Below are 18,891 nucleotides of genomic sequence, written 5' to 3'. Positions count from 1 at the left end.
CCAGACACCTGCAGCTAAGTCTGGACATAACTTCTAGTGCTGAAACCTTAACCCTATCTATCATTTTCATTCATTCATTTTCCAAACTGCTTATTCCAATTCAGGGTCGCAGGGAAGCTGGAGCCTATCCCAGCTGGCTTTGGGCGACAGGCAGGGTACACCCTGGACAGCTCGCCAGTCCATTGCAGGGCCACACACAGAGAGATGAACAACCACACTCATGCTCACACTCACTCAATTAACCTATCATGCATGTCTTTGGATGGTGGGAGGAAGCCGGAGTACCCGGAGAGAACCCACGCATACACAGGGAGAACATGCAAACTCCACACAGAAAGGCCACTGACCAAACCAGCCAAGGATTGAACCAGCAACCTTCTTGCTGTGAGGCCACAGTGCTAACCACTGCTCCACCGTGCAGCCCGTCTATCATTTTATTATTAGGAATTTAGTCTTAAGTCTAACACCCATTATGTGTAGAAAACCCTATAGATGCTCTTTATAGCAGTAGATGGGGCATTTGAGGATTAAAATCCGTCACTGCTTTTATCTTCCTGGGACTAAAAGTACTTTTAAACACATTTTAAACACTATGAAAGTTCAGAATATACAAATAAATAAAAATGCAGAGCATATGAAGAGAATTACAATGTTTTATTTAAATGGTTCAAAAATACAGAACACAAATGGTAAAAACAGGAAATCAAACGTGACTTTGAAAAGGTGATGGTCATCTGACCTTTTTGTGTCGAGTGTATTGATATCTTCTAAGTATTTTATGTATCATGTGGAATGTGCATTTCATAAGGCCTAAGTCAAGACGGACTGAATGTGTATGTCCACAACAACAGGTCATAAACAGGAAGGAAAATTTAACACAATGAACCAATAGGTTGGCTCTTGGATCTGATCAGAATGGGCCGATCACCCAGTGGCAATAAACTGTGTGTGTACTGGTCACAGTCCAAGTTTGCTCCAGCTGACTTCTTAGGAAAAAAAACAAAAAACAAAAAAAAAAGATCACTTGATTTTCTTCCCCCCTAACTCTTTTCACTGCAGTCAAAAAGGGCTTGCATCACAAGTTCAAGTTGTAATCACATCTATAAAACTTGACCAGCTACATTCCAACCGACATCGAGTCTTACAGAAAGACGTGAATGAACATCTGCTGACGGGTGCGCTGATGCCTGAACTTCACAGACCGATGGTGTAGGAGCGGCCTGCGGGGTTGTGGATGGCAGAGCAGGATGGTTCAGTCACAGCCCATTCGTACCAAACCTTCTTCCCATTGTTGCAGCGCCAGAATCGCACTGCGATCTCATCGTCCCGTGATATGGAGATGGGTTGCTGTTAAATAAGGAACGTGAAAATCAAGCCGTGAAGATGCTGTTAAAACCGCGACATTTACTGTGAGCTGACTTACTTTGAGTGGGAACAGAATCGGAAACCAGGAGAACATTCCAGGCGAGTGTGTTTCTGGTTTTATACCTGCAATAAAACAAAATGCATTAAACACATCTTCATTTAAACCGTTGATAGTTGATTTCTCTTTTTTTAAGTTTACATACTGAGAGTGACATCTTTGTACAGCGTTGTCTCAAAGTATCCAGCAAAGCCATGGAGCACCGAGTTACAGCCCACGGAGAATCTGAGGCACTGATATCGGTTATTATTCATGTCTGACAGGAAAGAAAAAGGAAAACTGTTAATAAAAAGACAAGCAGACAGAGTTCACTGCTTTGCAATGGGAAGTATGCACACACCGGTTGTGGGATGTGTGAAGGTGAAGCACGGTTTGGGTTCAGCCAGCTGGTGGAAATTATGGAGTCGCACGACGTAGGGTGTCTCAAAATGGCACTCTGGGTCCTTATCACGTTCCCGGCACCCTCGTACCTCGTTGTACAGCTTGGAAGAGGACAAAGGAGCCAGGAAAGATGTGTAGGAACACGGGATGCTGACTCCATCCTCTGCAGAAGGAAAGTGATAGAGGTGTAAAGAAGCATGGAAGGTAATGGAGGATAACATTTTTTTTATTGCTTGGTGCAGCTAAAAAACAGGAAGACTTCTGTCATCAGAGAACATGCAGCCTAAAAGCTTCGGGTACCTTTGAGAAAGTGCTGCGCTCCGTCTAAGCACTCTGGTGAGAGCTCGTTGTCGCCGAATGATCCGAGCAGCTCGCTCACGATGATATCAGCTTTCTCTGGTGCTGCCCAGTCGCGCATGTCACATGACACCACCGTCACCTGGTCACCCCACTCCTCAAAGCGCCAGTTTTCTAGTCTGAGAGCAGCAGAAATGATAAATCCCACATTTCAGGCTTTTCATAGAGGTATACATTTATACATAGAGGCTACATTTTCCCATGTAGATACAGTGATGGAAGCTCTACTCACGTGACTACAGCGTTGGGATTTTTCTCGACGGCGTACACCTTCAGCTTCCTGTCTGCATGTCTGGCAGCATTCAGGGATGCATTGACCAGAGGACCCCTACCTGCTCCCAAAACCATCAACACCCTGCAACGGGAGAGAAACGTCAGCTGCTACTTCATCCCTTATGTCACAGCCGAAGCTGCTGAATAATAAATCCATATTAAACTAGTTTTATTATCAGAAGTGTCATATCAGTGGAGATTATCTTCATGTGTAAATCACTCAGATCCAATTCAAACGATTCATTTTAATTCATCACACAGACTTTGGTGCAGATACTTACTGAACATTAGTGTCTTTCTGCTCCTCTGGTACTCTGTCTAGTAGACATTTATATACAGCCTGTACAAAAACAAAAGAGACCAAATGATTAGTGATCATTTGGTTTCTGGAGTGACTATCATAAACCACCTATCAGTTCTGTCTCTCAGATTACTGATTAACCTCCACAAAACAAAAAATACAAGATAGGAACAAACTTATTTAAAAAAAAAAAAAAAAAAAAAACCACACAAAAGGACACAGTTCGTCCTTTTATAAGCCAGGTACCGGCACTGTGCTGATTCCTGAACCCAGTTTGAACTGCTTGGTGCAATCAGATTGAAATAAACTGGTTTGAAATGGGAAAAGTCAGTCCTAAACTAACAGAAACAATTGTGTTTCTTCCTCATTAACTATGATGTCAGTGGGGAAAGGCTGGATTCATCTGAGTGCCTGGAGATGTTTATTTATTTCAATAGAGTTAAAAAAAAAACCCACAAACAAACAACAGAAAACTTGCTGAATGCCAGAACAATGCTGCTACATCAGGCTGCTTTAATGAAGTTTCAAAGAAACAAACACCTGACCAAATAATCTAAACACTGAACAAAGTGAAGAAGAAAACCCCACTGGGGTAAAAGCAGAGCTGGATGTGGTGTTTCCATCCTTCCAGCTGCTGGAGAGCCATCACCAGAGAACAAGCCAACCTAGCATCACTTCCCCTGCCTAAATCTCTGACGGATCAAGATGGTAGGTTGACTACACAAAGTTCATAGTCTCTTTTTGATTGATCGATTTCTCTAATTCCGTACAAACAATTTACCAGGTCCAGTTTCATTGTGTCAAATGGCCTTACCTGCTGGTACTGAGAATATTTAATGGGATCCTTCTCAAATACTTCATATGTCTGAGACTCCAAGTTATCCATAAGCGGCTGAATGACAGGAGGAGAAAGAAAATCTGTTAGCTATTCATCCCTTGAAGCAAAAACAAAAAACAAAAAAAAACCCTCACAAATTGGGTGTGCAGATGCTTTCCTCGTACCTGCAGCGGTGACTGCAGGTAGTCTTCATAACCTTTGGCAAAGACCTCATAGGAATTGGGTCCAGACCTGCTCTGGTTGAGGTATTCCAGATACTGCAGGTAGGATCTAAAATCCTTCTCGGTGTGCCGACTGGTGCCTGTGAAGATGAACTGGGTCTCCAACTGAGAAGAAACATAGTTTGTGTTTAAAAATGTTAAAACTTGGATGAATTTGTTGAATCCAACTGGTTATTGTCATGGCATACCTTAAAGAGACGCAGGATTAGTCTCTGATGGGCTTTTGACAAAACGGGAAAGCCCTTCTTGTTGGTAAGGAAGAGGTTTGTAGGAAGGATTGCAGATTTAATTGGTTCCCCGAGCCATTTATCAATCACAGCATCTGATGGCATGTCTGCTCCAACTTCAATAGCTTCAGGAACACAAGAACACATTTCCATCACAATCTTTGGACCAGTGCAATGATTTTTGATCGTGGATGTGTCTTCACAGTGTGTTTGCTCACCAAGACAGATCCTCTTGTTATAGTCACAAAGGGTCCTAAATGAGTGCCACCTTAATCAGGAAAAAAAAAGAGGCAGTGAACACAGTAAACTTTGACAGCATGCAGACTGAACCTGCCTGCTCAGGAATCTAACTGGCAGAAAAACTAACCAGTTCCAGGTCTTCTCATCTACACTTGTTTCATCAGCACAAACAGTTGGTTCGTTCTCAATCAGGTCTTCCCGCATGTCTTCTGATGCCATCAGTGGGACTCGGATCCAGAACTGATAAACACACAGAAGAACAGGACTTAAGTGAGAACTTCAGCTACGTGCACCATGCAACAGCAATGCACAAGATGCTCTGCATCTTACATTTGAGGTGTGATGGCCAATGTGGATGTGGTTCAGCAACATTCGGGCTAGATTAGCATTATGGGGGCCTTTCAGAGGGATCATGAAGACAGGCAGACCCAGGTAGGCTGAAAAGTTTAACTCCTGTGCGAGAGCCTAGAGTGGAACACAGCAGAATAAATTGAAAGAGAACAAAGGAAAAGATAAGCACATAAACCTGGATAAGATGATTTAGGGCACATTCACACCAGCCTTTCTGATTTAAATCCTAGTCAGGTTGTTGGGAAAGTCTGCTTCATTTGGGATATTGTGAATGCGAAAAACAATTCTTATTCAAATAAAAGATTCAGACTCGGTCCGTCTAAAAACGCAGGCTTCAAGTGGACCAAATACAGGAAGCAGACTGCTAAACTGAGTGCATTGTGGGTTTGCATCACAGGTAAATACAACCAACATACATGAATGTGGGACAACAGGAGGCTCTGGATGGGAGAAATGGTCAGACTTAGAAGAACTGAGTAAAAGTTCTGATAGAAATATGATGAACCCAAAACAGCTAGGATCTGATGCAAATACATACTTAGCTGTTTATAGGCCAGAAACTGAAGCTGCTCCTCATTAATCAACAGATAAACATGATTACTTCTTTGCTGTGTCTCTGTTCTTCACCTACAGTAATTCTCTGTGCAGTGCCACCACTGCAGAGAGTTGAACACGTTATTTAAAAGCTTGTTTGAGAAGTGCAACATGAAAGCAATCTTGGTCCAGAGAAATATTGCACCCCCCAATAAGACTGAGTCTAGCAGAGTATCCTGGTGTGAATGCACCTTTAATGTCAAAACATATCAAAGAAAGTGTGCATCAATCAGAACGTCAAGAGTCAAGAGCTTACAGCCTCTGAGTTTCTGCGTTCGGTCTCGATTTCTGAATCTGCATTGATCCATGGAGAAAGCTTCCCAACGATTAGAGTATTCCAATCTAGAGGAAACAATAAAAATTTACAATGATATCTGTTAAGTCACATTCTTTAAATACATTTCTCATATTGTTCACACACACACACACACACACACACACACACACACACACACACACACACACGTGCTAAAATTATCAACCTTCACAGATTTCTCTTGGCTGCAATTATATGCAGTCTAGTTTTTGTAAAGTAGTAAGCTAAAACGCCACACTTAGATATCTACACCTCTCATGTTGGCACAGACCTTCTGATGGTGAGTAACTTTGCTATATGTTGCAGCAATTCTTACATCATCACTACCAATATTTTCCATAGTCATTCCCTTATATGATCAAATTTTACTGACATTAACAAAATGCTTTGTTTTCAGTTCCAATATGGCGTCAGCAGAACTGTTTGTTTTGAATGGTTTTCTTTATTAAAGTTGTTCCAATTTACATCAACTGGTCAACTAATGTGTGTGTCTCAGGCTGTCACAATGGACAGGTATTACCTTTGAAGAAACAAATTTATATTACCTAAAATCCCTAATATCAACAACCCCAAAGTTAAGAACTCCTCTGATTATGAAATTGGAAAAGGCCCCTTTTCCAGAGTTTGACCCCCCACCTCCACTTTTCCCCCCTTTACCATCATTGAGCAAATTGCATGTAGTTAGACTCTAATGATAACTGAGATGTTAGAAGGTAAAAAAGCAGAAACACTAACCTCTCCCACAAAGCAGCAGGTCTGATCGGGTCTGGGCACCTGGTCGAGATTTAGCGGGCTCCAACTCAAATTCTCTCCTGAATCTCGGGTGGAACAGGGGCAAACACAGGAAGTCAAACCTGCACACCACAGGAGGGAAAACATCACATCACGTTCATTCATTTATGGTATAAACATGAAGGGATACACTGATATATTTTCCAAAGTGTTTTTTTTTTTTTTTTTTTTTAACTTCGTTCAACAGAAGTAGCTGAATGAATCTCAATGAAACAATCCAAAGCAGTGTCAAGCATCATTGTGATGGGGCACGTGCTGATAACTCGCCGGCTAGCTTAGCAAGCATCAAACACACACATGCTAACAAGCGCCAATAACTGTATTACTGTGATTTAACATAAGAGAAGTGTATGCAGGGCGACGCACTACTCTCACCCAAGTTTGGCGACCGCAGCTAACGTGTCTGTTATCTCCGGGACACAGTTCAAATCTCTCCCGCAGGACACCTTGCTCCCAGTACTGGCGGACGCCATGACTTCAGCCTGCTGAACAGACCGGACTGCCGATGCTTTGCCGGGCAGCCGAGGAAACTGACGCCATCTTGGATCAAGGCGCATGTGTGAATGAGTTGCATAGGTAGGTACGTAGAGCCAAAATGGATAAATATGTAAACCAGTTGCACGTCTCATGAATTATCGCGATGAATATACTTGAATGGTTTTTAGAAATAACTTGATAATTTTCTAAGTTAATTTGTTCTGCTTTGCATAAAAATCTGTGGCAATAACAATCTGTGAAAATAATAAATAAAATAAAAAATAAATTTTCATCGTAAGAAAGATGACTCATCAATCAGAAAATGTAGGGTTTGCAGAAAGTGGCTTCACTGCATATCATATTTACAGCTTTTAGGCTGTAAATATGATATGTGTATCACTTACACAAACGTAAATTCTCTTTGATGTGTTTCTACATGTGCATATTTGTGCAAGCTTTCAGATTTGCAGGGGTATATAAGGGTGAAACCTTGGAGTTCAAAGCATTATATTGGAGCCACAGGCAGTCTTTGTTTTTTTTTTTTAATAACATACAAGTCAGAGGCTATGATATTTTTTTTGGCTGTGTTTCAATACTTCGAAGATGGATGGACCCTGTTTCATTTGTGTTTTACCTGGCTTTTTATCATACAACGTGCTCTGAGGTTGTGATCTGTAAATCTCTCTGCATCAATCCCAATATGGCATTGGAAGATATTTGTCGTTTCAAGAACAAGTCTGGACATCAGTTGTTCCCATTGTCAGGTTTGGAGAATACAGCAGCATCTCTTCATATGACTGACAACTTTAAATGGAGAAAACATAAAACATCCGAAAAGAATGGAGTTCCACTTCACTTTGTCATGCCGTCTTTGCCTCCAGCCTCACCTTTCCTCAACCGAATCAGACCAAGCAACTCAATGACAGTGCAAAGGCCTTTCCCTCTAGCTCATGGAACAACAACTTTGGGTTTCATCTTCCAAGGTGGGGTTATTGCAGCAGCAGACACACGTGCCAGTGCTGGAGGTCTTGTTGCATGTCCAGCAGTTCATAAAATTACCCCTATTCATTCCCATTTAGTGGTCACTTCTTCTGGCAGTGGTGCCGACTGCATGCTGTGGGAGCGTATCCTGATTAGAGAGATCAGACTCTACCAGCTGCGACACAAGCGCCGTCTCTCAATACGGGGGACTGCTAAGCTTCTTTCGTTTATGCTGCATCCCTTTAAAGGCACTGATGTCTGTGTAGCTCTCACTCTGTGTGGCTGGGATAAGGAAGATGCAGTCAAGAATTTGGACTCCACTTCTGATTTGATTTATGGTAGCTCTTCAAGTGTTGTCAGTAACCAAGATGTCGCTTCGACAACATATTTACCATCCTCTAACAGCGGCCCAAAGCTTATTTATGTATGCAGTGATGGAGCCAAGCTGCAAGGAGATGTCTTCTCTGTGGGCTCAGGTTCTCCTTATGCTTATGGCATCTTGGATGGAGGTCTGAGGTGGAGCCTGAGTAAGGAGGAAGCCATCTCCTTGGCAAGAGAGGCTGTTTTCAGAGCCACTCACAGAGACGCCTACTCAGGAAACAACGTGGATCTTTTCCACATCACAGCTCAGGGATGGAGCCAAAGACCGAGGGAAGACCTGAAAGAGGAATATTACAGAGACATGAAAGGGAAAGGCATGGATCCAAAACAGAAAGATGTTAAATAAAGTACAAGTTGTAGTGTGCCTCCCAGGGTTTATATTTAGGCTACTAGAGAAATAGTGAAAATTTCTACCGTCTGTATATTATCATGGTTCATCAAACTTTTACAGTTCAGAAGTAATTTATGTATACAAAATCTGGGGCATAAAAATATCCTTTCAGTTTTGAACTTCTTCTGTCTCTCCTTTTTATTGCTAGTAATGACCATTTGTCAATATTTATGTTTAGTTTAGTTTTTCTATAAAGTAACCCCTTAGTCCCTCTGAACTACAGGGGGCGCTGTCTTTTTCTGTATCTATCAGTACTCCTGTTCTTATAGCGGAAGCTGCTTGCTCATCGGACACATTGAAAGATGGCTCTTGCTAGTGTATTGAGCAGTGATTGTGCGGATTTTTCATCCGATTATCGCCAGCCCCTGGCTTTTGGTTGTGGAACCAGTCAGAATGGGTCGGAATCGGAGGCTACGCTGCGTGAAGATCTTAGTTTTGCCGTCAAAAACCCGCTGCTGGAGGGTGACGACGATGGCGTTGAGAGGAAAATAGAGTTTCTGCATGGAACCACCACCTTAGCATTCAAAGTAAGCGCACTTCTTGTTTCTAGCATATGAAGTAAACTCTCCCAGTGTGTTTTGTTTTTAAAAAGTCAGGTAATAATGCAGTCTTTTCAATTAATGTTTTGGAGTTTAAGCGACATACCCTCTCGTCTTAAAGTTAGCATGCTAGCGCGGCTACAAACTGCTATCTCATGGCAGATGCTAGCTAAGAATTTTTTGTTTTATATGTATATTTAGATATAAACGCATATGTGTGTATACTTAAAAATATAGCTGTCTATCCTGACTTTAACAGGAAGTAAAAATCTCTATTAAGCCTTGGGATTTCATACACCAGGCACCATCCACATATCAATTCTTTGTTCCAGTTGTTCCAGTTGTCAAACAGTATAAACATAATTACATACTTCATATAATTCCTTTGCATTTTGCCAGGTTTTTCTTAGGATTGGGTTGACATTAGCTGTTATGTGCAGACTAGCAAGAACTATTTAACTGTTGTAGGAATGACCATGAAAATTTAACCACAGCAAGAAAATGAGTGAGAAGAAAAATAAACTGAAAAAGCAAACATGTCCCTTTTGTATGGAGAATAAGTGTGTGTGGACTATTTTTCTCATACGACTCTTCAAACAGGCCATACACAGTTCTATTAAGTGACATAATGCACATTATTAAGCATAAGATGAGGGGGGAAAAAAAAACCTTATTCGATACTTGTATTATTGAATTGCATTCTTAATGAAGTATATCAAATTTACAATTTCATTTTTATGTAATATAGACTTTGTTGTAGGATATTTTTATTGGTATCTTTCAAAGTCCTAGCCTAGATTAAACTATAAAACATGAAAACACACGTGTGTGTGTGTGTGTGTGTGTGTGTGTGTATGTATATATATATATATATATATATATATATATATATATACACACATACATGTATGTATGTATGTGTGTAAGTGAATACACTCGAGGGCATGTCTATGAAATAACTCTTCAAATTGTAAAAACAGTGAATGGTTTTTTTTTTTGGTTTTTTTTTTTATTGTGGACAGGGACTGCTTATCCAGAATAAATATTTAAGAAATTGTCTTTTGTTACGGTGGCTTTCTTTTGCAATTCTTTCCTGTTTTTAAAAAAAAAAATGCCAAGAGTTTCATCAGTTTTGCATACCTATCAGAATAGTGTACTTTGCAAAATGCACATGCATGCCACAGAATGTAGCAAAACTATGTGCATAAAATGTATGACAGTACACTAATGCTTCAGTTTTTTGTAGTCTCTTGGGCTTAGGTATACAGTTTGGGTCAAGTTTAATCGGGATGCTATTTTGACAAAGAAATCTCAACTTAAAGATCAGCCTATAAATGTGTGGAATGCTATTCTAGCAAGGTATGCAGAGCCGACAGAACTGGTGTTTGTTGTTGCTACGGAATTGGTTTGTTTGTCCTTTAAGGCAGCAAACTTCTCGTCTGCTTTCATGTGATGGCAGTTCGAATCCAAAGTTGTAGGAGATAGATCTGGCAGCATTTGTGCTGCCTCTGGACACTTCAGCCCTGCATAAGCATGTCACTGTTTGCTAGTGGAATTTTCTAATATAAAATAATGCCAGTTTGCTAGAATAGCACTAGTGTTGAATGTTACCATAAGGCTGGCCAATATTTAGCTACTGCTTCACTGAACAAGTCAAAACAATTGCCATGCAGGATTGCATAACTTTCTGTGTGTGGTGGGCTTGGGGAGGAAAAATAATAATTATGATGCCATTTCTGTGGTTTAAGTTAATTAGAAATAGTTGCTGATCCCGATCCCCTTGCTTTTGGCAGGATTGGCGAGTATTTCCGATGCTAATATTGGTATCGACCCAACTCTACTTTAACTTGCCTGCAATCTTGCTGTTGCAATATAAAAAATTTCTTGCAGAGGTTGTTAATCTTTGCACTGGAGTTTAGGGCTAGAAAATATAAATTTGACCCAGTTCATAAGTGGCTGCACCGCTTCACTGTGCTAACCTTCTTATTTTACTTGCTTTGCTAATGCCCTCATCCTCCCGACTTTTGGCTTTTCTCAGTTCCAGCATGGCGTTATTGTTGCTGTGGACTCTCGGGCCACAGCAGGTGCCTACATCGCCTCTCAGACAGTGAAGAAGGTGATTGAGATCAACCCCTACCTACTGGGTACCATGGCTGGGGGAGCTGCTGACTGCAGCTTCTGGGAGCGACTGTTGGCCCGTCAGTGCCGCATCTATGAGCTTCGCAACAAAGAGCGCATCTCTGTGGCAGCGGCCTCCAAGCTACTTGCTAACATGGTGTACCAGTACAAGGGCATGGGACTCAGCATGGGAACCATGGTGTGCGGCTGGGACAAAAGAGGTCCAGGTAAATGCTACAGCAGAATCTCACATCTTGCCATTTTTCATTCACAAATGCATTCACATTTATTCTATTTAAGTCTTTAAAACTGATGATATTTCTGTCAAAAGAAAGTGACATTCCCCTTTAACTGCAGTCCTTAACCGCTCTGTCCCAAGTGATCATTGTGTTTTAATGTCAGATGCATCATGGCTGGATTAAAGGGTTAAAAGTAGTCAAGAAACATATCAATGGACAAATTCTCAAATGACAACTTTTTACCAAAGAAGTTATTTAGGCAAGCAGAGCTACATTTGATATTAGACAGTAGAGCAGAAAAGAGTAAGATTTGAAACTCTGAACTATTTAATTGTAGGTAAATTGGCAAATAAAATTGGCAAAATTGTGATTCTTTACATTATTTTTCTTTTTGATTTTTGACTCTTAAAAATAAATAAATGTAATTAGATGTTATCAACAGGATCAATGTCTCTTGAATTGAAAACATTCTGAAACTGCAAAACAAGATGGACGTCTAATCTTTTTTTTTTCAATTTTTATTTTTATTAATTAATCAATTATTTTTAATCATTTTAGGGTCTCCAGTTGCCTTCAGTTGGCAGCAGATTGACTGGGAAGATGGGCATAGCATTGGGAATGACATGGTGCAAAGGGCCCCAAGGTGGGATTTGAACCTGGGTCAGCTGCTTTGAAGAGCTGCTAAGCCAATTAAGCTAAAGACCCTCCCAAGTTTCCAGGCCTTTTTTTGTGGTCAGCATTTGAGTTTGTTTAACACCAAGTCTTTTAACTGCAATGTTGGAAGTAACCTTATATGATCCACAATTGAAGTATTGCATGACTTTTTTTTCCCTCAATGCACCCAGCATACATCACCTTTCCCACACACATTAGCATACATCAGCTTGTTAAATTCTGTACCAAATCAGTTTTGTTTGTCCGAGTTTTAGTCATGACAGATCTGAAAACTTTAATGAAATGTTTGAGGTGCTTTTATTTCCCACATTTTGGATTAAAGTGGATTGGTAACTGCTTAATACTGAAATTGACCATGGGCCTGTGTTCAGATTATGTTGGCCAGTTTTTTTCTATCACCTATTATGGGCTCTGCACCATTTACCTCTGGGTGACCCCGGCCCCAAAACAACCATCAGCTGGGGCATCAGGCCGATCACTCACTCAGATCCGATGGCTTGTTTGGCGAGAACGCCCCTTTAACTGCAGTCGGTTTTATACTGTTACATTTTACAGACTACAACCTGAAAGAAATGGCCTCATTATTAACTTTTCATTTTCTTAAGATCCATTTTATCTTGAAAGATCCATGTCTCTTTTAGTTTGGCAGAGCCTCTTTCTACTGGTAAAAACTCTTCTCTCCGTTTAGACAGCAAACTCTTCCCCTGCTGCTCATCATCACTTCCCCCTTGGTCATTGCCAGGCTGATGGTAAAAAGACCCTCTGGAGGAGTAGTTCACTGATTTGGCCACTAGGTGGTACTGCAGCTTCTCCTTTGCCTTGCTCCTGTTTAGGCGACAGCTTTGGATGTCACCGTGTGAGGCTGTACATCATGAAAGGTGTGCTTAAAGAGGCCGCCAAAGTGACACAGTAATGGGAAATCAATGTCGCTGGGACTGTGGGCCAGTGAGAGTGGGACTAAATGATAGACGTCGGGTCTCAGCTGTGGACAATTGGGTCGCATGCATAATGCCCTTGTGTCCACTGAGATCGATGCCAGCTTTGTCTGGGAAGCAGAAAGGTCTGTTTGAACAATGATGGGCTTGCTGGTGGCCAGCACACGTACATGACACATGTTAAATCGCAGGCAATCAATGGGGGAAATAATGATCTCTATATGGGTTCAACAGGTAAAGCTTTGTCATCGCTCTCACTGTGCTGATGACCAAACGGAGAGGTAAATGTCATGTAAATTGAATCAATCGTGATTAGGCAAAAAGCTCATTAGGTAGCTACAATCATGTCAGGAACACTTATTCCAGAGATGAAGAGTCTTAAGCTGCATGCAGGATAAATAGAATAAACGTGGTGCAGAGGAGCTTGAAAAATGTGCCTACGTGTAAAAACGTAGCATGTTATGACTCTTGTAATCGGTGTACAGTCGATGCTTGATAGCTGGGTAGCAGCTTTGAATTCAACAAGAAGGAACTACGCGATGTGTGGCACAGACTGCTTCGGTTTACAAGGACAAGAGGGGGCTGTAATGGGGTCGTTTGTGATTAAATGGGATGCAGCCTCATTACAAAAAGGGAGAGTAGTGTATGATGTGAAGCCTTGTCAGAAGACCCATGTGGCAGTCTCTCCTGAGAGGGTGATGTAATAACTCTTCCCCCTTTTGTATGACTGCTGCGCGCTCTCTCTCTCTTTTTTTTTTTTTTTTAAACTCCTAAGCCAGTTGAGGATTCAAGTGGGAAAGACAGATGACAGACACTGACCCATTTGATGCCAGCCACCCATGCACTGCTCCGTGCTCCTCACCTTACATCTCAACGTTGTTATTCCAGCCAGCTGCACAGACTGCTGTTTTAAAGAAGGCTCCTTAAGCACCTGTCAGTTGATTGATGAAGTGGAAGGAGCCTTGCTGGCCTGCACCGCTGCCGTGCTCCCCCATTCAACCATGTCCCTTCTTTCCACGCTAATCTGACGTTCATGAATTTCACCCCTTTTCTTTTTGCTCGCTGATCACACATTGCTGCTGCGTCAGTGTTTGATGTGCAGAGAGCATTCAGTGCCGTCGCATTTGGCTCTACAAAGACCCCAGGTGTGTTTGTAAAAGAAGTGGATGTCGTCAGATTTTCTTCTGCTTCTAAAGTTGGACCTTTTCAAGAGTCTTCAACGACCTCTGTCAAATCTGCTACTCAACACAAGAGGCTGTCTTTACAACTCTCTCTCTCCTTGCCTATTATGTTCTTAACGAGTTCCTCACAGTTTTCAAGAGGAACAGGCAGGTCTTGGAATGGCAAATTACCCCTGTGCATAGGCAGGCACTAGATGATTATTATGGCAAGCCAACGATAGGCTTAGGAAGCTGCAATTTGCCAGCTGAAACCAGTGGTAAGCTTCTTTTAGTTCCTCCAGCAAAGTGGGAAGAAGAAGAAGAAGTGGCTCTCTATTCCTAATGCTGTCACTATTTAAGCTGACAATCTGCAAAGGATGTGCAATCTGTGGGCATTTCGAAGTGTTTTTTTTAATAAGGGAACAGAGCGCTAGTGGTGCATCTTTGGCAGTTTTCTACACACGTGTTCCTGCTTTTCTGTGCGAGAATCATTTTCACAGGTTTTGCTTTGTGAAAGCGCTCTGAAAAACATGCCTTTTCACAGGCTGTCTTTAGCGTCTGCAGGCTGGGCCGTGGGCGAGCGCGCAGGCTGGTGCTAGTCACCTCCTTCCACGTCACTCTGGATTCAGGCCTGACGAGTATGTCACGGCGCAGAACAAAATGCTGTCCATGAAAAGGCATGTTTGTGTGTGTGTGGAGCAAACTGTCCCTCACATGTCCAGTCGAGCATCGCGGGGGTCGGCATTGCTCATGGGATTTCACGTTAGATCAGTGTGACATGGAGCGATACACCATGTGACGTTTGAGTGTGCAAATGTGTTGAAAGGAAAGCAGTGTGGATGTGTAGATGGCCATAAATGTGCTCTACTTGTCTAATATCCACTATATGTGAGGATGTGGTGTATTTTTTTGGATTCATTTTTTTTTCTTCATCCTCCCCGGTGAGGTTCGAGATGCAGTTACCTGGACGGCTCAGGTTGTGGGTCGATACTTAATTTTTGGCCTGTTTGCAGGGATCAATAAGATCCAGCGAGGGGGCCCCTGGGCAGACAGTGTTGTGGGCCGAGCCTCGTCAGCAGGTTCCGCGGCCGGCTTCATTTTACTTGAAGAGGATGCAGCTGTTCATATCTGCCAGCCTTACTTCACTTGGAGAGGCTGCAGCTGCTCCGATTCTTTTTCTGGAGGACTTGCAGTTTTTGTGTGTGTGTGTGTGTGTGTGTGTGTGTGTGTGTGTGTGTGTGTGTTTTGTTTGTTGGGAAAGTGGTACAGCATCTTAATTTTTTTTTTTGCCAAAGCCTGACGCCTCGATCAGGAGAAAACCAGCTCCCTTTACACCTTTTTCTCCTGCCTCCACAATCCTTTTGACCTGTCTTCTGTCCTTTTGTCTCGTCAGGTTTGTATTACGTTGACTCGGAGGGGAACCGCGTGTGTGGCGACCTGTTTGCGGTAGGCTCTGGCTCCATGTACGCCTACGGTGTGATGGACAGCGGTCTGCGGCACGATCTGTCCGTGGAGGAGGCCTGCGAGCTGGGCCGTCGCGCCATCTACCAGGCCACGTTTCGCGACGCCTACAGCGGAGGGCAGGTCAATCTTTACCACGTTCACAGCAAAGGCTGGACCAGAATCTCCCAGGAAGACGTGCTCATGCTACACCAGCAGTACAGAGATCAGGCGTAGTTGAAGTGGAAAGGAGTATTTCTTTTTCTAATATTCAATGTTTAAGATGTTGAAATGTATTTCAGGTTGACGCATAATAATAAAAAAAAAAAAAAAAAAAAAGAAGAAAAGAACTCATCTGCTGATCGACTTCTAGTTGCATCACTTCTGTTATTCATTGCCAGCTCCAAGCTTTATATTATACATTTTTAACAAAGCCAGTGAGCTTCACTCACCTTGCACAGAGTATGAGTTGAGGGGCTGCAGTAATGGGGCTGATGACTCAAACATGCTTTAATTGTACTGTTTTACTCGCTCTACATACATTTCACTTGGATCATAACCTTGGAAACTACATCCTCTTAATAAAAACCTGTGATCTTTTTTTCAAGTGTGTGACATTTCTGTTGTTTCCTTCAAGTGCCTCTTCTAGTTTTCGGTCACGAGACGCGAGCTGAAACGGCTCTTTATATTAATGTCTCGTCTCAACGCCTCATCATCCTTATTGTTGTAGTTTTTAACTGCTGTTGGTGTTTACATTTCCCGCGTCTGTTCCTCCAGCTGTTGAGATTTGGGGGTACATCCGAAGCCTTTTTTTTTTTTTTTTCTCCTATATGTTCTGCATGTATTAGCAGGGAGTAGCGGCGTCTAAATGGCACTATTTAATTGCATACCACTAGCTTCAGTAATTGCGCCTCCTGAGTTGTAACAGTGTGTTTTTTCTTCCCCTCACTGGTAATGTTTCCCTCCTCCGCTCACGTTGCACAAATGCGTCATTTAATTGGAAGGGAAAATTTATTCTTTAATTCCTCCCTGACACACTTAGCTTCTTGATGTGCAGTGGTTGTGTGCCACTCTGCCATGGTGTTTTACAACATAACGACCTGCGCTGGCATTGTGTGCCCCTCCAGTAGTTTTTATGGTTTGGAATAAACACTAATAAAGGGGACGGCTGAGGCCAGTGCACTTGCAAACCATGGTTAAAAACTAGTTTCACAGGTGACTAGTTGGCAGATGGAATAGAAATGGGATTTCGATAAATGGAAATGAGCTGGTCTCGTCTTGGATGCTGCTCTTGGTAAATGAAGTGATGGGAACTGCAACATCAATAGCAGCGGATACTGACAGAGCAGCTGAGCCCATGCAGATGTGCTAAACTAATGCAGCTGTAGATAAAAAAACATTAAAGCTATTCAGGGAAATAGTTCCTTAAATGTCCTCTATGGCTGGCCTAAAGAGTTAAGAGATGGACTAAATATGATTTTACATCTTCCTAAGAAGGGTGGATGAATAAGTTTTCCAGCACCATTAAATATCCAACATGCAGCTTTGTTTTTACATTAATAATAGTAGGCTTTTGTTGGTTTATTAAAAAAAAAAAAAAAAAAAAAGCAAAAATGAGCTTTTAGAGGTAGCAATTTTCACTCATAACTGCTTGATGAGAGGCTGTTCAGGCAAAAGAGCAGCTGAATATGATGGAGATTTAACCTGTGAAATTAATGCAGTAAGTTTTCAACATTAAACACTCTGGACTGACTCACTGATCAGCTTAGCTAAGTAAAAAAAAAAAAAAAGAAAAAGTTTGTTGGGATCTAAAAATACACACTTTCCTTTTCTCAGGATCATGTTTTCTGTTTGTAACTTCTTTATATATTTGCAGTTATACTACGACATATTAAAGCTTTAAGATAAAAACCATTCATCCAGCTTCTTAAACAGCTTTTGTTTCTGCGGCCAGCCAGAGTCAACTTTACAGATTGAATGTATGTAAAAGAGTTTTTTTCACACTATACCAAGATGCAACATTGGTCATGTTGAAGGCTTATCAGAGTATTTTGCTGGACTATTAGAAATAACCAAAAATATAATGCAACCAAAGGGTGACGTTTTACAGGGTTACACAATCAAAGAATGGTAGCATGCGAGTTTGAATAGACCAGTAGCTTTACTAGGACCAGTGATTCCTCTCTCTGTTGTATGACCTTTTTAGTGGGACAAATCACAAGACATCTGTGGTGTTAAAAAGAAATGTAATGTATTTGTGTTCTCTGTTGTTAAAGCTTTGTGAATCTAGGAGTAACTATGTCTCAAACGAAGCTCTCAAGCCTCTCGGAGTATAAAAAAACCAGGCTGGTTGTAACTGTAAAAGCATGTGTCCTATAAGGAGCACTTGTTGTCAGTCTTCTGCTTTTGTCCAAATTGAAATGTTTCAGCATTCATGGTTCCCAGTGGACAAATCATCCAGACTGCATCTTCATGTAGTGCAGTAGAGTGGAACAATGACTAAAGATTGATGTCAGGATCGACTATCTTTACTTTAGTGCCCTCTAGTTAATTCATTCATTAATTTTTCATGCCTACTGCGCTGTTTAGGGCTGCAGGGGTCTGGACCATAACCCAGAAACTGGAAGAATGTATGCAGCCCATTTTTTTTTTATTATCGGGAAATCAACAGTTTTTCATTAATTTAGTGAGCTCAGTAAACAAACGTCAGCATATTTAACACGACAGGTAGGGTTTTTTATTCACTACTAAAGCAAATCTAAAATGATCCTGTGACAAGCTGTTAAAAAGAAATAACAATAGGAGCAGTTTTCCATCCATGGAGTTAAGCAAAACATCCAGATGGCAAATGTGGTTGTGGGAGCATTGAAACAGTTGGCCACATCCTTTCTCATATACTCATCACAGGCACAAGTTATTCAGAAATAATACATCAGATCAAGCAACAATCATGTGCATGCACTTTGGAAACTGGATAGTTGGACCAAAACAAAGTATTAACTAATGAAATATTAACAAAGTTTTAATCTAAATTATAGGAATCTGAAAGTGAATTATATCGCAGCTCTTCTGGATCAAACTGAACCATTTATGACAGCAACCCAAACATGAGGAAGTAGTCCCAAATGATTTTAACTATAGGCTCGACTCATCATCTTGTTTTGCTCAGAGCTTTTATTTGAGCCTAATTAATCAAATATAAACGGTTTGTTTGTTGGTCAGTGAGTTTTTTTTTTTAACT

General features: G+C 41.5%; 3 protein-coding genes across 3 annotated transcripts; 2 read left to right on the top strand and 1 right to left on the bottom strand.

The window, feature by feature from the left end:
- Nucleotides 1–695: 695 nt before the first annotated feature.
- prmt5 (protein arginine methyltransferase 5) lies at nucleotides 696–6,806 on the bottom strand. The gene is made up of 16 exons (XM_079243086.1): nucleotides 6,690–6,806; nucleotides 6,258–6,376; nucleotides 5,463–5,548; nucleotides 4,592–4,726; nucleotides 4,389–4,501; nucleotides 4,240–4,289; nucleotides 3,983–4,146; nucleotides 3,738–3,899; nucleotides 3,550–3,627; nucleotides 2,716–2,774; nucleotides 2,394–2,516; nucleotides 2,105–2,280; nucleotides 1,764–1,967; nucleotides 1,569–1,679; nucleotides 1,424–1,488; nucleotides 696–1,347 (listed from the first exon to the last, which is right to left on the bottom strand). Exons 1-16 carry the CDS (start codon nucleotides 6,785–6,787, stop codon nucleotides 1,195–1,197), a joined length of 1,896 nt encoding a protein of 631 aa, XP_079099212.1. The 5' UTR covers nucleotides 6,788–6,806; the 3' UTR covers nucleotides 696–1,194.
- Nucleotides 6,807–7,653: 847 nt separating this feature from the next.
- psmb11a (proteasome 20S subunit beta 11a) lies at nucleotides 7,654–8,499 on the top strand (the record flags this gene model as incomplete). The annotated part of the gene is made up of 1 exon (XM_079243846.1): nucleotides 7,654–8,499. One exon carries the CDS (start codon nucleotides 7,654–7,656, stop codon nucleotides 8,497–8,499), a length of 846 nt encoding a protein of 281 aa, XP_079099972.1.
- Nucleotides 8,500–8,830: 331 nt separating this feature from the next.
- psmb5 (proteasome 20S subunit beta 5) lies at nucleotides 8,831–15,989 on the top strand. The gene is made up of 3 exons (XM_079243967.1): nucleotides 8,831–9,071; nucleotides 11,122–11,428; nucleotides 15,604–15,989. Exons 1-3 carry the CDS (start codon nucleotides 8,847–8,849, stop codon nucleotides 15,885–15,887), a joined length of 816 nt encoding a protein of 271 aa, XP_079100093.1. The 5' UTR covers nucleotides 8,831–8,846; the 3' UTR covers nucleotides 15,888–15,989.
- Nucleotides 15,990–18,891: the final 2,902 nt, after the last annotated feature.

Source organism: Telmatherina bonti (genome assembly GCF_933228915.1).
Source record: "Telmatherina bonti genome assembly, chromosome: 7".
Taxonomy (NCBI): Eukaryota; Metazoa; Chordata; class Actinopteri; order Atheriniformes; family Telmatherinidae; genus Telmatherina; species Telmatherina bonti.
This window is presented reverse-complemented; position numbering and strand designations above follow the sequence as displayed.